This window comes from Dendrobates tinctorius, unplaced genomic scaffold, assembly GCF_039654945.1.
Source record: "Dendrobates tinctorius isolate UK_male_01 unplaced genomic scaffold, ASM3965494v1 ptg000231l, whole genome shotgun sequence".
In the NCBI taxonomy this organism is placed as follows: domain Eukaryota; kingdom Metazoa; phylum Chordata; class Amphibia; order Anura; family Dendrobatidae; genus Dendrobates; species Dendrobates tinctorius.
Window position 1 is genome coordinate 2,708,978 of NW_027361898.1, and position 26,589 is coordinate 2,735,566.

At 51.2% G+C, this 26,589-nt stretch overlaps 1 protein-coding gene across 6 annotated transcripts in view; it reads right to left on the bottom strand.

The window, feature by feature from the left end:
• RAPGEF1 (Rap guanine nucleotide exchange factor 1) overlaps nt 1-13,697 on the bottom strand; it is an 82,144-nt gene extending 68,447 nt beyond the window's left edge. For 2 of the 6 annotated variants that reach the window (XM_073555958.1, XM_073555957.1), the window contains exon 1: nt 13,374-13,697. In XM_073555958.1, coding sequence (XP_073412059.1) covers nt 13,374-13,398 — 25 coding nt within the window. In that variant the 5' untranslated portion in view covers nt 13,399-13,697. The remainder of the gene's footprint in view (nt 1-13,373) is intronic. The other 4 variants (XM_073555962.1, XM_073555961.1, XM_073555960.1 and 1 more) reach the window with 3 other exon arrangements.
• Between the last annotated feature and the right edge of the window lie 12,892 nt (nt 13,698-26,589).

Consider the following 26,589-nt stretch of genomic DNA (forward strand, 5'->3'; position numbering starts at 1 on the left):
AGTATTGGTGGAGTGAATGAGGAGAGCAGCACTGGTGTTGGTGGAGGGGAAGTAGGTAGTGGTCCCACTGCCCCCCCAGCGGTGGCGAGGGCTTCAGCCCCTAGCTATTCGGGGGCTGTCACTGCTGGGGGTAGTAGTGCGCCCTTGTCTGGTGGCCCCGAGGACGGTGACTTGCAGCAGCGCTTCCTGGACGCCCTGAAGAAAGGGGAGAGTTCCATCAATGTAGAGGGGAGGGAGGTTGATCTGTCTTTCTGGATAGAGAGACACGGTCTTTCCGCCTTCCGAGATAGAGGGGCAGAGACTGTATGGTCTCTGCCGACACCGGGGCAGAGGAGTAACCGTAGGAACGTGGCCCGTCTCCAGTGGGTAAGCAAGGATGCCTGTCCTGATCGGTCAAAGGTTGCTGAGCTCCTGCTGGGGATGGGCTTCGCGGCATACGACATCTTTGCCTTGATCCATCCCTATGGGACCTCCTACTTCGATGTCAGCTTCGTGAGACCGGAGGGCCTTGAGCTTTTTTGGTCTCGCCATGAGCTGGCTCGGGGTCGCCCCGAATGGCAAGGTTTCGTCCCTGTCGCAATATCCCGCCAGAACTCGGTCAGGAAGGTGACCGTTTTGACCAGTAACGAGTCACTTTCCTGCATGGACATCTCCACCTGGATTGGTCGATATGGCGACATCGTCGGCATTCCTGAGAAGACCCGCGACGACCATGGTATCTGGTCAGGGGCCTGGACCTTCATGGTGAAATTGAAGGTTTCAGGAAACACTGTTACCCATATACCTTCCTCTACATTTTTGGGGAGGGACAGGATCCTGATTTTCTACCAGGGGCAGCCTAAGGTCTGTCACAGGTGCGGCAGCCCCACACACTTCAGTGCGCAGTGTACCACCCAGAAGTGTGCACTGTGTGGGGACCTTGGCCATCTCGCTGCTACCTGTGGCAGGATTAGGTGTAACTTGTGTGGTGACCTCGGTCATCCATTCAGTCGCTGTCCGCGTTCCTTTGCCAATGCAGTCCTGAAAGCGGCGAGTGCGGGACAGGCGAAAGCCGGGACTAATCTTGCCGGTGAAAGGACCAGTAGGGGCGGAGGAGGCAGGGAACCGGTGAGGAGCAAGCTGCCGCCATCCAACATCAGGCGGCAGGAGCAACGCCATGGGAACAGGGGGCAGGGAGTAATGACCCTAAACCCTGACCCAGGTACTTCACTTGCAGCTGAGGATCCTAAAGACAGCGAATTGAGTGAGGAAGTCAGGAGACTTGAAAGGGAGGAGCAGGCAGACGCCATGTCCTCCCAGGAACCCTCATCCGGTGACAGTCTGGATGAGGGAGAGGGGGAATGGTCACAACAAAGGAAAAAGGGTAACCGGAAAACAACCAAGGGTAGGAGTGGGTCCGGGTCTCGAGCCTCCGCTCTGGAGTGCGACCCCTCTGATTCTCTAGCCCTGATCCAGGTGCCATTGGAAGGTCCAGCCGCCCCCCCTCTGGTGGATCTCTCCAACCGGTTCGGGGCCCTCCAGGACTCCCCTGCAGAGGGGGAGGACAGGGGCCCGGAGCCGGAGGTAGCGGACAGGGATGTTGGGGCTCAGGGGGTAGCTGAGTCTTCTTCTCAGGGAGCAATTAAAGGGCCCTCTGGGGGGGGGGGACTACCTCGGGACCACCAGACAAGGGCCAGAGTGTATGTAAGGAGAGAATGGATGAGTCTGTGTGTCTTAAGCGCACTAAAAGCTCATCATTGTCTGAGGAAGAGGGTGAAGCTGTTGGGGGTGGGAAGAAAAAGGCTATCTAATCCAATCAATCATGATGGCGGCACCCACACCGTTGACGCTGGCAACCATTAATGTTGCCAGCATAAAGTCAGAAGCGGCAAGGTACACGGCCTTTCATTTTCTCGGCCAACTTGATGCCGACATTTTGTTTTTGCAGGAGACCAGGTTGACTGACCTATCAACCATGCATAAAGCAAGGAGGGAGTGGAGGCATGGGCCCTCCTACTGGTCTCTTGCGGCCGAGCCGTATAGCGGTGTGGCGGTCCTTTGTAAGACCGCAGCGGTTGAATGCAGACGATTAATTGAATTAGAAATGGGGAGATGCTTGATCCTAGATGTCTCCATGGGGGGACAGGAGCTTCGGCTCATTAACATCTACGGTCCCCAATCCAAGTGGGACCGCAAATGTCTCTTCTTGAAGATCAAACCTTTCTTATTTTCAAGTCGGCAGGTGGTCTTTGGAGGGGATTTCAACAACGTCACGAGACCCTGTGATAGAGGAGGTTCTGGGGACCGGCTGACTTATGATTGCGTCGCGCTAAACAAGATAGTAAGTGAGGCACGCCTAGTGGATGTCCACATCCGGCACAACACAGGCAACATGGGATTCACCTTTTTTAGAGGTAGTCAGTGCAGGTCTAGGATAGATAGGTTTTATTTGAAGGAGGAAGCCGTCTCCTCGCCGTTGTCGGTTGTGGAGGTGGAGTTCTCCGACCACTGTTTGATTATGTTTTCTCTGAACGTTACAGAGACTCCTAGGATGGGAAGAGGTTATTGGAAGCTGAATTCATCACTCCTTGAGGAAGAAGCTGTAAGACGGTCTTTTGAGGATTTTCTTCAGAGCCAGGTACCACTGCTGGGCCTAAGTAACACTAAGTCAGAGTGGTGGGAGATGTTCAAACATCGGGTGGCGAAATTCTTCCGGCAACTCTCGAACCTCAGAAGCCTGAACAGGGATCGCCTGTATCAGAGCCTGAGGAGGAGACTCGAGCATCTTGTCTCGACTGGAGGTAGCCGCGAGGAGATCTCCGGTGTGAAGTCCTTGCTGAAGAGGTGTCAGTACGATAGGCACGCATCTTTGGTTTTTGAGAGGGACTACGGGAAGTACTACTCGCCCGACCCTTACAGAAGCTGCAAGATGTCAGTGAATAGTAAGATAGTGACGGGGCTGATGGACAGTACGGGATCCTTGAAGAGGTCCAGATCAGGGATCTTGGAGGTCGTCAGTTCATACTACTCACACCTCTTGGGAAGGAGGGAACTGGATCGTGACAGGATGTCGGCTTTCCTGGCTGAAGCTGTTCCGGAGCCAGGGGCTGACCTCTCGCTGGACGTTTTGGCAGAAGCGATCAAAGAAGAGGAAGTGAGACTGGCGATCGATGGGTTCAGGCCCAAAAAATCACCAGGTCCGGATGGCTTAACATCCGAGTTCTTTAGGACCTTTAGGGACTCCTTGGTTCCCCTCTTGACTCAGGTGTTTAATGAGTGTCTCTCCTCGGGCACCCTGCCGAGATCATTAAGGAGGTCAGCTTTGATCATTTTGTCAAAGGGTAAGGATCCGTCACGCATTGAGAATTGGCGTCCCATAGCACTTCTCAATGTGGACAGGAAGGTTTTGGCTAAGATACTTTTCAACAGGCTGGTGAAGTTTGCGCCGCGGCTGCTTTCAGAGGCTCAGAACTGTTGCGTTCCTGGCCGTAGCACTTTCAGTGCTGTTCTGGGTGTCCGAGAGGCCGTGGAGCAAGGCAGGGCGGGCCTTTGGAAGGGGTTCCTGCTGACCCTGGATCAGGCAAAGGCTTTTGACCGGGTTGACCACGAGTACCTCTGGTCCACTCTTTTGAGGTACGGTCTGCCTGGGGGGTTTGTGGACTGGCTTAAGACCTTATACGCTGGGGCTGAGACTTTCCCTCTGGTAAATGGGTGGATTGGACAACCTTTCGGGGTAGGATCTGGTGTCCGTCAGGGCTGCCCTCTTAGCCCATTGCTGTACGCGTTTGCGATCGATCCCTTCCTCAGAAGGATCGAGTGTGGACCGTTGGCGGGGGGTGGGATGGGCGGGGTGGCGCCAGAGGCTATCCTGAGGGTAGTGGCCTACGCGGACGATGTCACCGTTTTTGTTTCTTCGCAAGAGGAGGCGATGGTGGTGATGTCAGAAGTGGAGAGCTACTCGGAGGCTTCCGGGTCCAAGGTCAACCAGGACAAGTGTGAGAGTCTCTGGCTGGGAGGCGGGGATCCCGGGTTTGATCTTCCGGACACCCTCCCCGAACCCCAAGAACACGCCAAAGTCCTAGGCATCGAATTTGGTCAGGGTGATTACCCCACGAAAAACTGGGAAGGCAGAATCAAAGGTGTCGCTCAAAAAGTGGACCAATGGAAGGGTTGGTCTTTGACCCTGAGGGAAAGGGTTGGCCTGTGCAAAGCTTTCCTGCTCCCCTTACTAATCTACCTGGGCAGCGTCTGTGTCTTGCCAGAGCCTCTCTGGACTCGGGTCTACAGTCTGTTCTTTCAGATGTTATGGGGGAATAGACTGAACCTAGTCAAGCGGGAGGTCACTTACTGCACGAGGAGACTAGGGGGGTTGAATATGGTGAACCCCGTGGTGTTCCTAGTGAACACCTTTTTGAAGGTCAACGTGGCAAACCTCTGGAAAGAGAGGGCTCCTCCGTGGGTATTCTCCTGCAAGGGATGGTTTCAGCCTTTCTTCCAGGAATGGGAGACAGGGGGAAGATTGAAGGATCTTCGCACACCGCATGGGCATCTCCCGGCTTATGTTACCCCGGTTCTGAAGATGATGCGCCGGTGGGGTCTGGGAATGTGGGAGGTGAGGTCCCTCCCGAGGAAACTCCTCGACATGCGGGTCTTGCTTTCGCATTTTCAGAGTCCATTGGTCCTCAAGGACTGCCCAAGTCGGGATCTAGAGGTTGGGTTGAGTTTGTTAAATTCTAATAGGATCCCCAAGAAGTACTGGGACTTGACTTGGCGCTGCTTCCAAGGTAAGTTGTATGTGAGGGACAATCTGAAGTACAGGAGCTCCGAGGACAGGAATTGCCCCCGTGAGGCTTGTGCTAACATGCTGGAAAGCATGGAGCACTTCCTGCTTCATTGTCCCTTTAATACAGAGGTGTACAACAGGGTGGGAGCTTCCATTGGTTGGCCGCGGCTGGCTACTCTGTCCTATGCCGAGTGGGCCTATGGAGCGTTCGGAGACCTCGGGAGAAGGGACAGAGTCACTTTATTTATAGTCAGCGCAGTGGTCAGGTACTTCACGTGGAACGCACGAGTTTTAGTTTCGACGCAGAGTAAAATCCTCCGTGTAGACGAAGTTTATAGCAGCATCCTAGGTGCCCTGGTGAAGGTCCATTCTCTGGAGTATGAAAGACTGGGTGCCCGGAGGGCGGCCCATCTCTGGAGGGGTTTCTCCTTCGGGGTGCCTTAGTCCGTTAGTACTCCTATATCCTGGTGGTGGGCTGATGCCTTTTCACTCTAGAGTTTTGTTTTGAATTTCAGTCTCCTGAATAGAAGGTTTGCAAGCATCGAACTTGAGCCTTAAGTGGTGAGTACGTAGGTTATGTTCTGTAACGTTGGTTTATGTATATATTGTATATAGCGTAATGTATGTATTGTATATATTGTGTATAATAGAGGGTCTTAGTTAGGTTGGGTGGGGGGATTGGGGGGATGGGGGGTTTTCAACAGCGGTGATAAGAGACTGATCTGGCCTGGTCCAGGCCCCGCCTGGGGAAAAACTTTGGGGCCTGATCCTAGCTCGGAGAAATCCTGAACTTTGTGGCCAGAGCTGGATCAGGGGTGGTGGGATAGATAGAGTAGATGTGTGTTTTATATATAGTGTTAAAAAAAAAAAAAAAAGGAAAAAATAAAAAAAAAATAAATAAAAGGAAAAATATATAAATATTGTTAATTTTCTATACTATGTTTGTAATTAGGTTTGTCGTAAGTGTGAATGTGGCGGTGTAAGGGGGAGGCTGTGAGGTAAGGCAGTGGGACCAGAGGGTATTAGGTGTGTCTTGTACAATATTCGGACTGGTGTCATATGTTTATATTGTATATAGTGTATATAGTATTGTATATAGGACGGTGTAAATGTAGTTCATGGGGTGTATATAATAGTGTGAATGGAGCTGGGTCGGGGGTTTTATATGATTTTATTTATTTATTATTTTAAGGGGGTACTGGTGTAATTATTGTAATTTTGTTCCTTTTTTGTTTTTTTTAGTTTTTAATTTCTTGTTTCTTTAATTTCATTTTCTTTTCCCGTTTTGTAGGTCGAGAATTTCCCTTATTGTTTCCATTTCTTGTTTATTTCTTTGTGTTTGTGTCTGATTTTGTCATATTGTTTCTGATTGGAGTTTTTGTTCTATGTTTGTTCTGTTGTGTTCTATTTTGTAACGTCGTGAAGAATTTTATAATAATAAAAAAAGACCTACAATCTATTACTCCCTGTTATCAGCCATTACTGGGGAGAGGAGACTGTACGCACCTGTCTTACAATCTATTACTCCCTGTTATCAGCCATTACTGGGGAGAGGAGACTGTAGGACACGTGAGTACAATTACGCCCTGTTATCAGCCATTATTAGAAACCTTCCTGCCCCCATGATCACTGTTAATATCAAATATCCGCATTGCCAAGACATCGCCATCATGTGACTAATATCAACCGTTTCTCTTATTACGCTCCTACACTATTATAAGTTGGTGCTCTTCTATCAGCACAGCTCCAGACTTCTCACAGACATCAAAGCTTCGCCCAGGCAGGTGAAGGAGACATTTCCGCTCCTGACCTCAGATTACTGCTGCTTCCTGGAGCAAAACATCCTCCCAGATAATCACAGTGGAAGCAGAGAGACACAAGAAGGGCCAAGCCCAGAGCAAGTGGTCCTCAGAGCAAGCGAGGGTCAGGGTCTTCCAAGGGCAGCGATTACCTCCGGCTCCTGAGGAGATGAAATAGAACATCTTATATAATTTATCATGTCTAAGGCTATGTTAACACATCCAGTAATCACATGCTAGAATGCATCCAGCAGCAATCTGTTAACAAAAAAGTTGCGCAGTCAACTTTTTTTTTTTTTTTTTTTAAACTAACTGTAGCTTGATTTGTTTTTTTTGTTTTTTTAACATTGAAGTCTATGGAAAATGGATAGGTTAATCAGCCATCTGATGGTCTCATTTGCAACAAAGGCCTGTTTCACACTTCAGTTTTTTGCGTAAGTTAAAATCCGGCAAAAAGGCGGAAAAGCAGATCCGTTCCTAACTGATGTGAACGGCGGATGCCACCGGTTCCGTTTTTTTGACGGAGAGAATTTTTTTTCTCTGTCCGCCAGAAATGATTTCAGGGTTAAATATCCTCCTGACTTCATTCCTCCGGGCATGCGCTGTATAAAAATGCGGATCCTGCAGTACAAAAAACGTTACATGGTCCGTCCAGGCATCTCGGCGGACGCAAAAAAATTGACGGATCCGCAAAAAAACGGATCCAACGGATGGCCATCCGTCAAGATCCGCCGGTAATGCAAGTCAATGGGGAAAAAAACGGATCCGACAAAAAAAATGGCAGATCCGTTTTTTTGCAAAAACGGAGGATTTTGACTGATTGTCAAAAACGGAAGTGTGAAACAGGCCAAATCTGTTTTTTGCTTACTGGGTCAGTTTCAATAGATATTTACTTGACAGTTCACAATTCCAGTAGTACAAGTTAAATATTTATTTTTTTCACCTTCAGTAAGCAAAAAAACAGATCAATTTCAAATGGGAGAACAACAGATCGCTAATTCGCCACATATGCAGTCCACAGACTTCAATGGTAAAAAAACAAATCCAGCTGAAATCAGCATTTTAAAGCCATACCAAAAAGTTGTCTCTCCACTGGGTGGATCAGGGAAATGCTGTAGATATAGTATATCTTGACTTCAGCAAAGCATTTGACAAAGTATCTCACACAATCCTTATTGAAAAAATGACTAGGTATGGAATGGACAAGGCAACTGTTAGAGTGATCAATGAGTGGAACATGCTGCCAACGAGAGGTGGTGAGTTCTCCTACAATAGAAGTCTTCAAACAGAGGCTGGACAGACATCTGACTGGGATGATTTAGCGAATCCTGCTTTGAGCAGGGGGTTGGACCAGATGATCCAGGAGGTCCCATCCAACTCTACTATTCTATGATTCACATATTGTTTGCCATTGGATTGCCGCTGGATCTATTGTAACGGAGGATTACTGGACAGCATGTCAACATAGCCTAATCGGAGCTTGTTCAGCTTTACGCACACCCCATAGATTGTAAGCTCGGGTCCAGGGCCCTCATTCCTCTAATGATCTGTCCACGACGTATCCTCTGAACTGTCAAGTGCTACGGTGTCAGCGCTATAAGAAAAATAATTATTACTCTGCATGTCACATACGTCTACAACCCGTGACTGTGCTAGTCTTCTCTGTACAGTGGCTTCTGTTCATGAACAAGGAGGCCCTGGATGAGAAGATCTATTAACATGCCTTCCCCTGGTGATCATAAGGATACGATAGCCCTGAGATGCAAGATCTGTGTACAGTGAGTCTAAAGCTAGTCAGACACATTACATATATATAGGGCAATTCCACTGACCACCTGATATGTATGGGAGTCCCCAAGTCTTCCTTGGCCTAAAGAGAATTGGGGGAGGGAAACCGCTGAATTTCAAAACTTAGTCCTTGGCAGTGGGGGAAAAGCCACAGAGACTGCCGGGCAAGAGGCTTTAAGTGAGCCCGTAATGTTTGGGAAAGCAGCAACAACATTAATAATCTCTCTCCCATCACCGCCTGAAATTTACACACATAAGCGTCATGTCACACTCCAGCATCGGGCAGGTGACCAGCAGGCATCACGGCACAGAGGGGTCAACAGGCTGGAACCAGGAACTACATGGAAACCATCAACAAGCAGCTGTTAAAAGATCGCATTCTCCTAACTGGAGCACATAATAGGGTCTTGGGCTCCTTAAAGGGGCTGTGCCACCTGGGCATGTGGATGTCACAGAGAGACCCTCACATCACTCCCATCGATCAGTACACGGCTTACCCGGAATACCATTCACTCTTCATCTACCAGTTAGGACTAGACAAGTTACCAACCATCAGGGATTGGGTTTTTTTTCCCCATTCACCAACAGCACGTTTCTGCTTTCTGGCTCCCTGTAACGCGTACTTATCGTATGGTGAGAATTCTAACTTTCTCAGACTTTGTGCATTAATTTCTCACCATTTTCAAGATTTTTGTTTGCAGCCAATGAATATAAACATTTTTATGCAACCTCAACGGTGCAGGTCGAATATCTTTCACAGCTGGAGGGTTTGCCACAACTGTATCCACTCTTTGCTTCTAAGCCAGGATAGTTTGCTACGATGTATCAGTACAGAGGGTTGAAATGAAATTATATCCACAATATGTGCACATACCCTTATTAGAGTGGAAACAAGAAACTTAGGGTATGTGCACATGTTGCGGATTTCATTGCAGATTTTTCCGCACGGATTCTGCAGAATCCGCAGGTAAAAGGACCTGTGTTTTACCTGCGGATGTAGTGCTGATTTTCTCCAGATTTTGTGCGGATTTCGCCTGCGTTTTTACACCTGCGGATTTCTATAATGGAAGAGGTGTAAAAACGCTGTGGATTCCGCACAAAGAATTGACATACTCTGGAAAATAAACAGCAGCAAATCTGTGCGGAATTTTCCGCAGAATGTGAACAGCGGATTTGGTTTTCCATAGGTTTACATTGTACTGTACACTGCATGGAAACTGCTGCGGATCCGCAGGGCCAAATCCGCCACGTGTGCACATACCTTATTGTTCACTGACAGAAAGCAGAGATCTTGAAACAATGACTGGAAATGTTTAGTTTTAATGGACATGATTGCAGAAAAATCAATGCAGGCGTCTTATGGCAGAAGAGAATCTACATCAGCAAGGACAATCGCTCCTAGTATGACTGGGATGATGAGCACAAGTGTCTTACAGTCTCAGCACTTCATCTCCTCAGAAAAAAATTCTAAACAATCCATGAAATCTGCGGCTAATTCGCGACATTCTTCAGCTGCCAGGAATGCAGAACAGGAAGCCTCACATCTGTCAGAGGAATGAAACAAGGGCTCCAGGTCCGGACACAGCGCTGACGGCACCGCCACATACGGTATGTCTGCGCTCTATGCCAGGTGCCAATCACTGACTGCAGCCATTCACCAGGAGCGGGCACATGATTCACCGCTGATATCACGTCACACGGAGAGCGGAGGAGGGGGATCACCACTGACAAGACCAGATGAGGAGGAAGTCCGACCACTGCCAACTGCATTGTGGAAACCAAGAAGAACTCGGCCCATCCTAATCTGAGCGCCGGCGCTTCCTCCTCCAATCCACAAAACCGCGCACACAATCTATGAGAAACCATCTGTCAGATCCTGGGAAAGCAGGGTACCATCCATCATGGCTACCCTTCCCAGGAAGAATTATCCTAGTAATGGAAGTGGGGAATGTACAGCTGACGAGACATCTATGTGGATGAAAACAGAAGGGCAACAACTTGGCCATTATAGGTCACACTATGGGATCACTAATTACTTCTGGTTCGGGAGTGAAGGGTCTCAACAGGCTTCATTCTGGGTGCGGCCAGGATCAGGGACGGCAGATGCGCCAGTGTTTACCCTGGAGTCACTGTCAGGTGCCAACATCTGGCGGACACATGTCAGCCCATAGAGAAATACTGAACAATGACCTACAGCTGAGCAGAGGAGGGGGTCACTCTAATAGCACTTTGCAGGTTACAAGAGTTCTCCTCCAATCTTAAGGAATGGGGGGGGGGGTGAAGAGCTGCCTTAACTTGCATGCTAGTTTGACCGAAATTCTCTGTGCTGCTGAGGACACTGATCTTTTCAGGGTGTCACTAGAGTTGAGTGAATATGTTCGGAATCGGTTGCCAAATCTGAATTTGACATATTCGTGTCATATTGATACCCTCTATTGGTGACAAGTTTATGTTTGATGATTGCTTCCGAACATATTCGCTCATTTCTACCCCCATTGACGCCAACGGCGCTTGGTGAATATTGCAAATACAATATTCGCCACCAATCGTAATTGGAAGCGAATTCTGAAAAATTTGCTCAACTCTAGATGTGACCTCCAGCCCAATCTTCATCTGAAAGAGCAGTCTCTCTTGAAATACTGCAGAATGTGCCCCATCCACCATGTAACCTCTATCAAAATCAGAACACTCCTCTCCTGACATACTCTGTGCTGCTGGGGGACCCTTCTCCTTTAGTTCTCTGCAACCTGTAACAGATCAGTCCCTTCTGAAACACTGTGCTGCTGGGACACTCGTTCCTCACCTTGGAGACACTGGACCTGTTGGATTCTTTCGCTCTTGAACTATTTCTCTTGAATAAACAAAAAACTATTTAGATCCATCAGACTTGTAATGTGATGTCAGCTCTCAGACTCTGGAGACATCCCCACCCCTGAGGCGATCCTCATCATCCTTTACTGGAGACATCATAACTAGTCATGCCCTACAGACTTTCTATAGTAACCGTCCCTTTAAATCCCTGGCTCACAATTCCTGCAGATATCACATTTCCAAATACGCGAAGTATTTTCCAAATGTGTAGAGAGATAAGCACTGAGCCACGTCTCTCCACTGACCACTGGGACAGATGACCAGTACAACCAGCAAGTCACAGGAGGAGCTGTCAGTGAACGGAAACATCCTAAACATCCCATAAAGGCCTAAACTGGGGGATTATTACAATTATGTCTAATTTAGATAATAACATAACACTTATGTTAGCTACAATGTATCAGGGCAGAACTGCATCTGAGCCGACACATTGGAGCAAACAGTCAGAACAGGTCAAATGTGATTTGCTCGGATTGTCCAGATTGACACACTGTTACAAACAGTCAGCTGTAAGGACGAGATCTCTAGAGGTTTTCTGCTGAATCTGGTATGTGAACAAGGATGTTTCCGTTCACTGAAAACAAACAGGCGAACTGACAGTTTATTAGAAAGTAGCAGAACGTTTCATTACAGCTCCGCACCCAATACAGGGACCCCCACCGCAATCAACTTCATGCCAGGGAGGAGAAAACACACACAGACACCTTGGGCCACAGAGACTTCTCGGAGCACCTGAGCCCCCAGGATATAATAAGACCCTGCACCTTCCTATAGTCACCTGGGTAATAACCAATGTGGCTGTCAAAGCAGGCGGGTGGGGACCCTATGGCGGCCATATTGGTGGTCATCCAGCATTCCTGGGAAGACACATCTTGGTACAAAATAATGGACAAGGTGAGCATGGTGGGGTACAGCCTGTGAGAACAACATGACCCCCCCCCCCCCCTAAAAAAAAAAAATGAGTAAAACCCAACAACGTAGCATCACATGACTACTAGACTGGAACCTTCTGACCCCATAACCAGCACAGAGCCCCCGGTCACAATAGAGCCCCTCGTTACAGGACAGCCCCCGGTCACAATAGAGCCCCTCGTTACAGGACAGCCCCCGGTCACAATAGAGCCCCTCGTTACAGGACAGCCCCCGGTCACAATAGAGCCCCTCGTTACAGGACAGCCCCCGGTCACAATAGAGCCCCTCGTTACAGGACAGCCCCCGGTCACAATAGAGCCCCTCGTTACAGGAGAACCCCCGGTCACAATAGAGCCCCTCGTTACAGGAGAACCCCCGGTCACAATAGAGCCCCTCGTTACAGGAGAACCCCCGGTCACAATAGAGCCCCCGGTCACAGGAGAACCCCCGGTCACAATAGAGCCCCTCGTTACAGGACAGCCCCCGGTCACAATAGCGCCCCCGGTCACAATAGAGCCCCTCGTTACAGGAGAGCCCCCGGTCACAATAGAGCCCCTCGTTACAGGACAGCCCCCGGTCACAATAGAGCCCCTCGTTACAGGAGAGCCCCCGGTCACAATAGAGCCCCTCGTTACAGGAGAGCCCCCGGTCACAATAGAGCCCCTCGTTACAGGAGAGCCCCCGGTCACAATAGAGCCCCTCGTTACAGGAGAGCCCCCGGTCACAATAGAGCCCCTCGTTACAGGAGAGCCCCCGATCACAATAGAGCCCCTCGTTATACACGCCCTCTAATGTCACCACAACACGAGCCCCCCAATCATCTGTCCTCCTTAAGAGCTTTTCACAGTCCTCTCCTCCCTGCCCCCCCAAAGTGCCCCATCCCCTGATCCTAGTGAACCCTTCACTTCTCTCAGGCCACAGTGACCCCCGTGTGCCCCTCTAAACTGAAGGGACCCCAAACTCCTTTCTCGTGGTGTCCGGGCGATACGCCCCTCTCCGGCCGCTGTCAGTAGTTCTGCTCCGAGCCCCTTCGCACTCCCCGGCTCTCCCCTGCTCATTCCCCGGTCCCCCCCTCCGGCCGCTGTCAGTACTTCTCCCCGCCCCGGACCCCTCTGTCCCTGGTCCCCGCTTTCTCGTCTCCGGCCGCTGACAGCGGTTCTGGGCCTGTATAGAATGCGTGCCTCGGGGCTGCAGGGAGCGGCCGCTTTACCCCGGCGGCGAAGCCGTTTCCTCCCCGGTACCTGCTTTCTCTATTCTCCCGGACATCTCCGCTGCTCATAGGCCGCTCCCCGGGGCCGCGCTCTCCGGTACCGTGTGTCCGGACTCCGGGGAGGGAAGGCCCGGTTCTTCTCCCTCCGGATTCCCGGCCTAAACCAATCGCAGCGGCTGCATGTCCCGGAGTGATTAGTCCGGTGAGAGGCTCCGTCTCCTCCGCCGCCGCTCTATCTCCTGCGTGTGAGGAGCCGCCTCCTGTACCGACCGCCTCACAGCGCCCCCGGGGGCCGAACCGAGAACTCCAGCCTGAACGAGCAGACCTGTGTAATGAGACAGCGGCACCATGTAAGGAGGAGCAGACCTGTGTAATGAGACAGCGGCACCATGTAAGGAGGAGCAGACCTGTGTAATGAGACAGCGGCACCATGTAAGGAGGAGCAGCCCCGTGTAATGAGACTGCGGTCCTATGTAAGGATGAGCAGTCCTGTGTAATGAGGCAGCTGTCCTATGTAAGGAGGAGCAACCCTGTATAATGAGACAGCGGTCCTATGTAAAGAGGAGCAACCCTGTGTAATAAGACAGCGGTCCTATGTAAGGAGGAGTAACCCTGTGTAATGAGACAGCGGTCCTATGTAAAGAGGAGCAACCCTGTGTAATAAGACAGCGGTCCTATGTAAGGAGGAGTAACCCTGTGTAATGAGACAGCGGTCCTATGTAAGGAGGAGCAACCCTGTGTAATGAGACAGCGGTCCTATGTAAGGAGGAGTAACCCTGTGTAATGAGACAGCGGTCCTATGTAAGGAGGAGCAACCCTGTGTAATAAGATAGCGGTCCTATGTAAAGAGGAGCAGCCCTGTGTAATGAGACAGCGGTCCTATGTAAAGGGGAGCAACCCTGTGTAATGAGACAGCAGTCCTATGTAAAGAGGAGCAAACCTGTGTAATGAGACAGCAGTCCTATGTAAAGGGGAACAACCCTGTGTAATGAGACAGCGGTCCTATGTAAAGAGGAGCAACCCTGTGTAATGAAACAGCGGTCCTATGTAAAGAGGAGCAACCCTGTGTAATGAGACAGCGGTCCTATGTAAGGAGGAGCAACCCTGTATAATGAGACAGCAGTCCTATGTAAGGAGGAGCAACCCTGCGTAATGAGACAGCGGTCCTATGTAAGGAGGAGCAACCCTGTGTAATGAGACAGCGGCCCTATGTAAAGAGGAGCAACCATGTGTAATGAGACAGCGGTCCTATGTAAAGAGGAGCAACCCTGTGTAATGAGACATCGGTCCTATGTAATGAGACAGCAATCCTATGTAAGGAGGAGTAACCCTGTGTAATGAGACAGCGGCACCATGTAAGGAGGAGCAGCCCCGTGTAATGAGACTGCGGTTCTATGTAAGGCGGAGCAGACCTGTGAAATGAGACAGCGGTCCTATGTAAAGAGGAGCAGCTCTGTATGAGACAGCGGTCCTATGTAAGGAGGAGCAGCCCTGTGTAATGAGACAGCGGCACCAAGTATGGAGTAGCCCTGTGTAATAAGACAGCGGTCCTATGTAAGGAGGAGCAGCCTTGTGTAATGAGACAGCGGCACCATGTAAGGCGGAGCAGCCCTGTGTAATGAGACAGCTGTCCTATGTAAAGAGGAGCAGCCCTGTGTAATGAGACAGCGGTCCTATGTAAGGAGGAGCAGTTCTGTGTAATGAGACAGCAGTCCTATGTAAGGAAGAGCAGCCCTGTGTAATGAGGCAGTGATCCTATGTAGGGAAAGCAGCCCTGTGTAATGAGACAGCGGTCCTATGTAAGGAGGAGCAGCCCTATGTAATGAGACAGCGGTCCTATGTAAAGAGGAGCAGCCCTGTGTAATGAGACAGCGGTCCTATGGAAAGAGGAGCAACCCTGTGTAATGAGACATCGGTCCTATGTAATGAGACAGCAATCCTATGTAAGGAGGAGCAGTCCTGTGTAATGAGACAGCGGCACCATGTAAGGAGGAGCAGCCCTATGTAATGAGACAGCGGTCCTGTATAAGGAGGAGCAGTCCTGTGTAATGAGACAGCGGCACCATGTAAGGAGGAGCAGCCCTGTGTAATGAGACAGCGGCACCATGTAAGGAGGAGCAGCCTTGTGTAATAAGACAGCGATCCTATGTAAGGAGGAGCAGTCCTGTGTAATGAGACAGCGGTCCTGTGTAAGGAGGAGCAGTCCTGTGTAATGAGACAGCGGCACCATGTAAGGAGGAGCAGCCCTGTATAATGAGACAGCGGCACCATGTAAGGAGGAGCAGCCCTGTGTAATGAGACAGCGGTCCTATGTAAGGAGGAGCAGTCCTGTGTAATGAGACAGCGGCACCATGTAAGGAGGAGCAGCCCTATGTAATGAGACAACGGTCCTGTATAAGGAGGAGCAGTCCTGTGTAATGAGACAGCGGCACCATGTAAGGAGGAGCAGCCCTATGTAATGAGACAGCGGTCCTGTATAAGGAGGAGCAGTCCTGTGTAATGAGACAGCGGCACCATGTAAGGAGGAGCAGCCTTGTGTAATGAGACAGCGGTCCTATGTAAGGAGGAGCAGTCCTGTGTAATGAGACAGCGGTCCTATGTAAGGAGGAGCAGTCCTGTGTAATGAGACAGCGGTCCTGTATAAGGAGGAGCAGCCCTATGTAATGAGACAGCGGTCCTGTATAAGGAGGAGCAGCCCTGTATAATGAGACAGCGGCACCATGTAAGGAGGAGCAGCCCTGTATAATGAGACAGCGGCACCATGTAAGGAGGAGCAGCCCTGTGTAATGAGACAGCGGTCCTATGTAAGGAGGAGCAGTCATGTGTAATGAGACAGCAGTCCTATGTAAGGAGGAGCAGCCCTGTGTAATGAGGCAGTGGTCCTATGTAGGAAGAGCAGCCCTGCGTAATGAGACAGCGGTCCTATGTTTGGAGGGGCAGCCCTGTGTATCAAGACAGCGGTCCTATGTAAGGACATAGGCGGCTGTTCTCTCTCTCTCGTCCGGTGGCATCCGTTCACATCAGTTTACCAACGGTTCCGCTTTCCGCCATTTTGGCGGATTTTAACTGACATAAAAAACTGAAGTGTGAAACAGGCCTTACAAGTCAATATTACAGGCTTATACAAGCAAAAGTCTGTTTTCTTGACCAACTAGAAATAAACACATACATTCAAAAGTCAACACCTAGATAACAGTCTATTCTTTCTGGCTTGCTAAAAATAGTAGTCTGGTTGTGACGCCTCTGGCTAATACGTCCAAGAGTGGACCCTCTGGATCGCGGATCCGGAGCCCCTGGGCCGAGCGCACCTGGTGAAGACCGACCCCTGTACAGGGATCGTTAGGGGCAGGACCGCAGGGGGCGGAACCGCGACAGCCGGAGCCAGCAGGGACGACTCGGAGGACAGGCAGACAGAGCAGGAATAGCGGGGTGGAAAGGCGGAAGGTAATGGCTAGGAGACTACAGGAAAGGTTCAGCGGAGACCACGGGGAGGAGACAGACAGACAGAAATGGACCAGGAACAGGGCAGACAATGGAAACGGCAAGGATAGGCAGGGTACACTGGAAAAGGTATGGCCGATGAGTGCTGCAAGTCACAAACAATCACCAGGCGCCCTCAGAATAGAGCGGACGCCTGATATATGCGGAGACCGGAAGTGCGCCCTACAGACCCTCCCCTAGCGACGCCCCCTACTAACAGAAGAGGCCGGGGGAACGCGCGTGCGCGGCCTAAGGCCGGCGCGGTTACCCGTAGCAGAGCGGTGAGCAGCGCGGAAGAGCGCGCGGACAGGGGGACGCAGGTGAGAGGAAGCTGCGGCGGGCACCGCCGCTGAAGGGGCATCGGCGGGCACGGCCGCCGATGTCACAGTACCCCCTCCCATATGTCCTCTCCTTCTGAGGTTGGTCAGAAATCTTTTCATGATAAGGGGGGCATCGACATTCTCTCGGGGCTCCCAGGACCTCTCCTCTGGGCCAAAACCCTTCCAGTCGATAAGAAAAAGAGTCTTACCCTTGACCCTTTTCATAGCCTGAATGTCCTTTACTTCAAAGACATTGTTAGAACAAATTGGCGAGGGAGGGGACATGGAGGTTGGTTGGAACCGATTCAAGACCACAGGTTTAAGGAGCGAGATATGGAAGGCGTTAGGGACCCGGAGTGATGCCGGCAACCTCAATTTGTAGGCTACTTTGTTAATGCGCCCAAGTACTTCAAAAGGCCCGATGTACCGAGGACTTAATTTGTAAGCAGGGACTTTCAGGCGGATATGTTTGGTAGAAAGCCAGACTTTGTCCCCGGGATGGTACGGGGGTAGATCCCTTCGTCTTTTGTCCGCGTGTTTCTTAATTCGGATGTTGGCTAGCTCGAGCGCCTCTCTGGTCTCCTTCCAAATTTGCGAAAACTCCTTGGCGAGAGTGTCTGCTGCAGGAACTCCAGACGATGCGGAAAAGGGCAATGGAACCCCAGGATTTAGCCCAGTTACCACAAAGAACGGTGTCTTGGACGTTGATTCGCTGGAATGATTATTATGAGCGAATTCCGCCCAAGGTAGAAGAGAGACCCAATTATCCTGATGGGCGTTAGAAAAGTGGCGTAAGTAGGTGGTCAGAATTTGGTTAATCCGTTCCACTTGGCCGTTGGTTTGAGGATGATACGCTGAGGAGAAGTCGAGAGACGTGCCCAGGAGCCGACAGAGGGCCCTCCAGAATCGGGAAGTAAACTGGACCCCTCGATCGGTCACGATTCGCAGAGGAAGACCATGTAGCCTGAACACGTGGTGGATAAAGATCTCGGCCAACTTTGGAGCAGATGGCAGTCCGACCAAGGGAATAAAGTGGGCCATCTTGGAAAAGCGGTCTGCGACGACTAAGATGGTAGTACATCCAGCAGAGCGAGGCAGATCAGTCACGAAATCCATGGCGATTTGCTGCCAAGGGGCCTCTGGCACAGGCAACGGATGAAGGAGACTGGAGGGCAGAGTCCTTGGAACCTTGTTCTGAGCACAAGTCCTGCAGGAGGCTACAAAGTCCTTTGCATCCTGGTGGAGAGAGGGCCACCAGTAATACCGGGAAAGAAGCAAAAGAGTCTTCTTAATCCCAACGTGCCCAGCAACCTTGGAAGAATGTCCCCAGCGCAGTACTTCCAGACGTTTGTTTGAAGGGACGAAGGTCTTGCCAGGCGGAAGGGTAGAGAATCTCACGGGGGCCACGGAGATAACTTTAGCCGGCTCGATAATATATGATGGATCCTCCTCCTTCTCCGGTGGCTGCAAAGACCTGGAAAGCGCATCAGCTTTGATGTTCTTACTGCCGGGCCGGAAGTGGAGCTTAAACTCAAAACGGGAAAAATACAGAGCCCACCTGGCTTGTCTGGAGTTGAGTCTCTGGGCAGATTGCAGGTAGGCCAGGTTCTTGTGGTCCGTGAAGATAGTAAAGGGATGCACTGCCCCCTCGAGCAGATATCGCCATTCCTCCAGCGCCATCTTAATGGCCAATAATTCCCGGTCCCCAATGGAGTAGTTGCACTCCGCCGGAGAAAAGGATTTGGAGAAGAACCCGCAGGGGACTAGACGTCCAGATGGAGCCTGTTGGGAGAGAACCACCCCAGCTCCAGTGGAGGAGGCATCAACTTCCAGGATGAAGGGCCTACTAGCCACTGGACGGTGTAAGATCGGAGCAGAGGCAAACGAGCGTTTCAGGGCAAGAAAGGCGTCCTCGGCTTCGGAAGACCAGACGTTAGACTTCGTCCCCTTACGGGTCAGGACCGTGATGGGCTTGGTGACTGTAGAGAAGTGGGGTACAAACTGTCGGTAATAGTTAGCGAAGCCGAGGAAACGCTGGATGGCCTTTATGCCAACTGGACGAGGCCACTGGAGTACCGCGGACAGTTTCTCCGGATCCATCTTAAGACCGGAATCCGTGATGATATACCCCAAGAAGGGTAACGCTGTTTGCTCGAAGAGGCACTTCTCGATCTTGGCGTAAAGACGATTTTCTCGAAGGCGCTGCAGGACCATGCGTACACTTCTCCGATGGGAGGAGAGGTCGGTCGAGAAAACGAGGATATCATCCAAATACACCACCACGCAGGAATAGAGTAGGTCTCGGAACACCTCATTTACGAATTCCTGAAACACCGCTGGAGCATTGCAGAGACCGAACGGCATGACCAAGTATTCATAATGGCCGTCCCGGGTATTGAAGGCCGTCTTCCACTCGTCCCCCGCTCGGATTCGGATTAAGTTGTAAGCTCCCCGCAGATCCAACTTCGTGAAGATTCTGGCCCCCCTCAGCCGGTCGAAGAGTTCAGGAATCAGCGGGAGCGGGTACCGGTTTTTAACAGTGATGTTGTTCAGGCCCCGGTAATCAATACAGGGTCGCAGGGACCCATCTTTCTTCCGGACGAAGAAAAAACCTGCGCCCGCAGGGGACGAGGACTTCCGGATGAACCCCTTGGCCAGATTCTCCTGTATATATTCCGACATAGCCGAGGTCTCTGCTGGGGACAAAGGATAAGTTCTCCCTCTGGGAGGAGTGGCTCCGGGAACTAGGTCGATAGGGCAGTCATAGGAGCGATGAGGGGGTAAGGAGTCCGCCTCCTTTTTGCTGAACACATCGTCAAACGTGTGATAGGGTGCGGGTAGGCCCGGAAGGTCGGCAGGCTTCGAGCATGGACGGGGACGAGTGAGAGCCCGTAGGCAGTGCTCCTGGCAGGAGTGCCCCCAACGGAGAACTTCCCCAGAGCGCCAGTCAATCACTGGCTCGTGCCGTCTGAGCCAGGGTAGCCCTAGAAGAACAGCATGGGCTAGTTGTGGCAGGACATAAAAGGCTATCTTTTCGAGGTGGAGAGCTCCGATTTGGAGGTCTACTTCGACGGTAACCATGGTGATGAGTCCGGGTAAAGGTTTACCATCAACGGAGGAAATAGCGCGAGGGTTCTTCAATACCAACACCGGAATCTGGAGTTTGTCAACCTCCTCCTGGCGGATGAAATTACCGGCAGCACCCGAGTCCACATACGCCTCCACAGATCCACGCTCCCGACCTGTAATTAGCAAAGCTGAAAGGGTAAGGGGAAGAGAGGAATTTTGATCACCTAGGGGGTCCTCTCTTACCTGACCTAGGTGGAGGCATTTCCCGACCTCTCTGGCTTCTCCGGACAAGAACGCACAAAATGGTTGGCACCTCCACAGTACAGGCAGAGACCCTTGGTCATCCTCTCCCTGCGGCGTTGCTCGGACAGTCTGACACGATCAATCTGCATAGGCTCAGGAGCGGTACTAACAGGAGATACAGGGAAACGGGGGACAGGAGCCTGATACAGCCTAAAGGACCTTCTCTCTCCGACTGCCTCTCGAGCGCGCTCCTGAAAGCGTAGATCGATACGAGTGGCCAGCGAAATAAGGTCCTCCAGAGTGGTGGGGGTGTCTCGCCCGGCAAGCTCATCCTTGATCTTACTGGAGAGGCCTCTCCAAAAGGCTCCCACAAGAGCCTCATTGTTCCACCCCAACTCAGAAGAGAGGGTCCGGAAGCGGATGGCATATTGCCCCACTGTGAGGGAACCCTGGCGGAGGTTAAAAAGGGCCTCCGTGGAGGATGCTAAGCGACCCGGTTCATCGAATACCTTGCGAAAGGTTTCCAAGAAGGTCTGTATACTTAACACTACGGGGTCATCTCTCTCCCACAAGGGGTTCACCCAGGACAGGGCCTCACCCTCGAGATGGGACACAACGAACGCCACCTTGGCGCGGTCAGTGGGGTACTGAAGGGGGGCAAGCTCAAAATGTAGCCTGCATTGATTTAGAAAACCCCGGCATAACTTGGGATCTCCGCTGTACCTGGGGGGTTTACCCAGACGGGGAGCCGGAGTAGAGACTACGTCCGGGGAGGAAGTTGCAGCGGCAGCAGAGGATTGCAGAGCAAGCAATCGATCATCCACGGATGCCATGTAACCTAAGATGTGGGATTGAGCGTCGCGCTGCTGCGCGAGCTCCTGCTGGAGGCTGACTAAGAGGGGAGCGTGCCCGGGGTCAGAGGTCTGCAGGGCGGACAACCGGGTGTCCATAGACTTCATAAAGGACATTATCCGGGTCTGATTTTCACGAAGAAAAAGCAATTCCTTTTGTGTGGCGGCTGCGGCACCGGCGGGATCCATGGCCTGGTGATACTGTGACGCCTCTGGCTAATACGTCCAAGAGTGGACCCTCTGGATCGCGGATCCGGAGCCCCTGGGCCGAGCGCACCTGGTGAAGACCGACCCCTGTACAGGGATCGTTAGGGGCAGGACCGCAGGGGGCGGAACCGCGACAGCCGGAGCCAGCAGGGACGACTCGGAGGACAGGCAGACAGAGCTGGAATAGCGGGGTGGAAAGGCGGAAGGTAATGGCTAGGAGACTACAGGAAAGGTTCAGCGGAGACCACGGGGAGGAGACAGACAGACAGAAATGGACCAGGAACAGGGCAGACAATGGAAACGGCAAGGATAGGCAGGGTACACTGGAAAAGGTATGGCCGATGAGTGCTGCAAGTCACAAACAATCACCAGGTGCCCTCAGAATAGAGCGGACGCCTGATATATGCGGAGACCGGAAGTGCGCCCTACAGACCCTCCCCTAGCGACGCCCCCTACTAACAGAAGAGGCCGGGGGAACGCGCGTGCGCGGCCTAAGGCCGGCGCGGTTACCCGTAGCAGAGCGGTGAGCAGCGCGGAAGAGCGCGCGGACAGGGGGACGCAGGTGAGAGGAAGCTGCGGCGGGCACCGCCGCTGAAGGGGCATCGGGCACGGCCGCCGATGTCACACTGGTTAACTCCTTAACGACCGCCTATATGCCTTTTAACAGCGGCAGTTAAGCAGACTTAAACCACAGCGCCATTAATGGCTCTGAGGTTTAAGGTTATAGCGCCCCCCAGAGTCAGAATTTCTCTGGGGTCTCGGCTACCGGGGTAGCCGAGGCCCCAGAGAGCATGATTCGGGTTGTTTTTTACCGACCCCCGGTGGTGCGACCGCAAAAAAAAAAAAGTCAAGTTTGCCATTTAATTTCTGTCTCCTCTGATGTGATCGCACATTAGAGGAGTGAGAAATAGGGTCCCCCCTTCCCCTGTACCTCCTGGTGTTCCTGGGCCCTCCTGCTTCCCCCCACGGCCACCAGCGTCTTCTTCCGGGAAGAAAATGGCGGGCACAGTGCGCCCGCCGAGATCTGCCAGCTGGCACCCGGCAACAATAGGAGATTTTTCCTATTGGCTCATTTTAGTCACTGTGATAGACCCTGTCACAGTGATCAAAATAGAAAAAAAAATAGTAAATCAAATCCCCCCCTTTATCACCCCATTAGAGAAAAATAATAAAATTAAAAAAATGTATTTGCATTTTCCCATTAGGGTTAGGGTTGGGCTAAAGTAAATTGGGCTAAAGTTAGGGTTGGGGTTAGGGTTAAGCTCCGTCACACATAGCGATCTCGCTAGCGAGATCGCTGCTGAGTCACAAGTTTTGTGACGTAACAGCGATCTCACCAGTGAGATCGCTGTGTGTGACACTGATCAGCGAACGGCCCCCCTGCCGGGTATCGCTGATTGTCCTGGAATGGCTAGGAAATTTTTTTGATCGCTGGTCTCCCGCTGGCCAGCACGCATCGCGTGACAGGCGGGAGACCAGCGATCTGGCGCTGGTAACTAAGGTATTAATAATAATAATAATAAATTTTATATCTATAGCGCCGACATATTCCACAGCACTTTACATTTCAGAGGGGACTTGTACAGACAATAGACATTACAGCATAACAATAATCACATAGATTATAACAAATACCAAGAGGAATGAGGGCCCTGCTCACAAGCTTACAGTCTATGAGGAAAGAGGTAGACACGAAAGGTGGGTGGTAACAGTTGCCCTGATTGTATGGACCAGCCATAATGTTAGGTGTGTGACAGTACGGACACAGAGGGCTAATGGATGCATAAAGCATGTGGGAACATGATGCGGGAAACCTGGTTATGGTAATACTTTTGGCTGTGCCACACAGGGATAGATTAGGTTAATGTGTTGAGGCGGTAGGCCAGTCTGAATAAATGTGTTTTCAGGGCACGCTTAAAATTGTGGGGATTGGGGACTAATCGTATTGACCTGGGAAGTGCATTCCAAAGAATTGGCGCGGCACGTGTAAAGTCTTGGAGACGGGAGTGGGAGGTTCTGACTATTGAGGATGCAAACCTCAGGTCATCAGCAGAACGGAGGGCGCGGGTAGGGTGGTATACTGAAACAAGGGAGGATATGTAGGGTGGTGCTGAGCTATGGAGGGCTTTGTGGGTGAGGGTAATAAGTTTATACTGAATTCTGGAGTGGATGGGTAACCAGTGTAATGACTGGCACAAGGTAGAGGCATCGGTGTAAGGATTGGTGAGGAATATGATCCTGGCTGCAGCATTCAAGACAGATTGGAGGGGGGGAGAGTTTGGTAAGAGGGAGACCGATTAGAAGGGAGTTACAATAGTCAAGACGAGAATGAATAAGAGAAACAGTAAGAGTTTTTGCGGAGTCAAAAGTAAGAAAAGGTCGAATTCTAGAAATGTTTTTGAGGTGCAGATGACAAGGGCGAGCCAGTGATTGAATGTGGGGGGCAAAGGAAACACAGGGTTTCTAAGTGCCGCGCGCCGCTTAGAAACCCGATGTGTACCTTGGTTACCAGCTCCCTGCACCAGCGCGCTGGTAACTAAGGTACACAGTGGGTAACTAAGCGACGTGCGTCGCTTGTTACCCCCGTGTCACTGGTGCTGATCGCTGGTGAAGCTGTCTGTTTGGCAGCTCACCAGCGATCACGTAGCGACACACCAGCGATCCTGACAAGGTCATATTGTTGTTGGGATCGCTGGTGCGTCGCTATGTGTGACAGGGCCCTTAGGGTTGGGATTAGGGATAGGGCTGGGATTAGGGATAGGGTAGACATGTGGGAAATGTTATTTATTAAGTATTTTTTGTGACATATCTCTCTGTGATTTCAGGGCATAACAATTAAAAGTTAGAAAATTGCAACATTTTAAAAATTTTCACCATATTTCACCATACTTCCGTTTTTTTTTCATAAATAAACGCAAGTCATATTGAAGAAATGTTACCACTATCATGAAGTACAATATGTCACGAAAAGACATTCTCAGAATCAGCGGGATCCGTTAAAGCGTTCCAGATTTATAACCTCATAAAGTGACAGTGGTCAGAATTGTAAAAATTAGCCCGGTCATTAAGCTGCAAATTGGCCGTCACTAAGGGGTTAATTAAGATACAATGCTGTGTCTACACAGGCACCATGTAAGGGTATGTGCACACGCTGCGGATTCTGCTGCGTTTCCGCAGCGTTTTTGGCTCTGCAGAAACGCAGTAGATTTTGCTGCGTTGTACAGTACCTTTATTTCCTATGGAAATAAAAAAAAGCTGTGCACATGCTGCGGTTTTTTCCGCGCGGTTTTGCTGCGGTTTACAATCCGCAGCATGTCAATTGTTTGGTGCAGAAACGCTGCGGTTTTACACCTCATCCATTATGAGGTGTAAAACCGCAGGGCAAAACCGCAGAAAAAACGCAGATAATCCGCAGATAAACCGCAGAAAAACCGCAGCACTTTGTCCTGCGGATTTCCTGCGGTTTTCTCTACAAAATCCGCAGAGACTAAAAACTACGTGTGCACATACCCTTAGGAGGAGCAGACCTGTATAATGAGACAGCGGCACCATGTAAGGAGGAGCAGCCCTGTATAATGAGACAGCGGCACCATGTAAGGAGGAGCAGCCCTGTGTAATGAGACAGCGGCACCATATAAGGAGGAGCAGCCCTGTATAATGAGACAGGGGCACCATGTACGGAGGAGCAGCCCTGTGTAATGAGACAGCGAGCCCATGTAAGGAGGAGCAACCCTGTGTAATGAGACAGCGGTCCTATGTAAGGAGGAGCAGCCCTGTGTAATGAGACAGCGGCACCATGTAAGGAGGAGCAGCCCTGTATAATGAGACAGCGGCACCATGTAAGGAGGAGCAGCCCTGTGTAATGAGACAGAGGTCCTATGTAAGGAGGAGCAGCCCTGTGTGTGTAATGAGACAGCGGCACCATATAAGGAGGAGCAGCCCTGTATAATAAGACAGCGGCACCATGTAAGGAGTAGCAGCCCTGTGTAATGAGACAGCGGGCCCATGTAAGGAGGAGCAACCCTGTGTAATGAGACAGCAGTGCTATGTAAGGAGGAGCAGCCCTGTGTAATGAGACAGCGGCACCATGTAAGGAGGAGCAGCCCTGTGTAATGAGACAGCGGTCCTATGTAAGGAGGAGCAGCCCTGTGTAATGAGACAGTGGCACCATGTAAGGAGGAGCAGCCCTGTGTAATGAGACAGCGGTCCTATGTAAGGAGGAGCAGCCCTGTATAATGAGACAGCGGCACCATGTAAGGAGGAGCAGCCCTGTGTAATGAGACAGCGGTCCTATGTAAGGAGGAGCAGCCTTGTGTAATGAGACAGCGGGCCCATGTAAGGAGGAGCAACCCTGTGTAATGAGACAGCGGTCCTATGTAAGGAGGAGCAGCCCTGTGTAATGAGACACCGGTCCTATGTAAGGAGGAGCAGCCCTGTGTAGACAGCGGCACCATGTAAGGAGGAGCAGCCCTGTGTAATGAGACAGCGGTCCTATGTAAGGAGGAGCAGCCCTGTATAATGAGACAGCGGCACCATGTAAGGAGGAGCAGCCCTGTGTAATGAGACAGCGGTCCTATGTAAGGAGGAGCAGCCTTGTGTAATGAGACAGCGGGCCCATGTAAGGAGGAGCAACCCTGTGTAATGAGACAGCGGTCCTATGTAAGGAGGAGCAGCCCTGTGTAATGAGACAGCGGTCCTATGTAAGGAGGAGCAGCCCTGTGTAATGAGACAGCGGTCCTATGTAAGGAGGAGCAGCCCTATGTAATGAGACAGCGGTCCTGTATAAGGAGGAGCAGCCCTGTATAATGAGACAGCGGCACCATGTAAGGAGGAGCAGCCCTGTATAATGAGACAGCGGCACCATGTAAGGAGGAGCAGCCCTGTGTAATGAGACAGCGGTCCTATGTAAGGAGGAGCAACCCTGTGTAATGAGACAGCGGTCCTATGTAAGGAGGAGCAGCCCTGTGTAATGAGACACCGGTCCTATGTAAGGAGGAGCAGCCCTGTGTAGACAGTGGCACCATGTAAGGAGGAGCAGCCCTGTGTAATGAGACAGCGGCACCATGTAAGGAGGAGC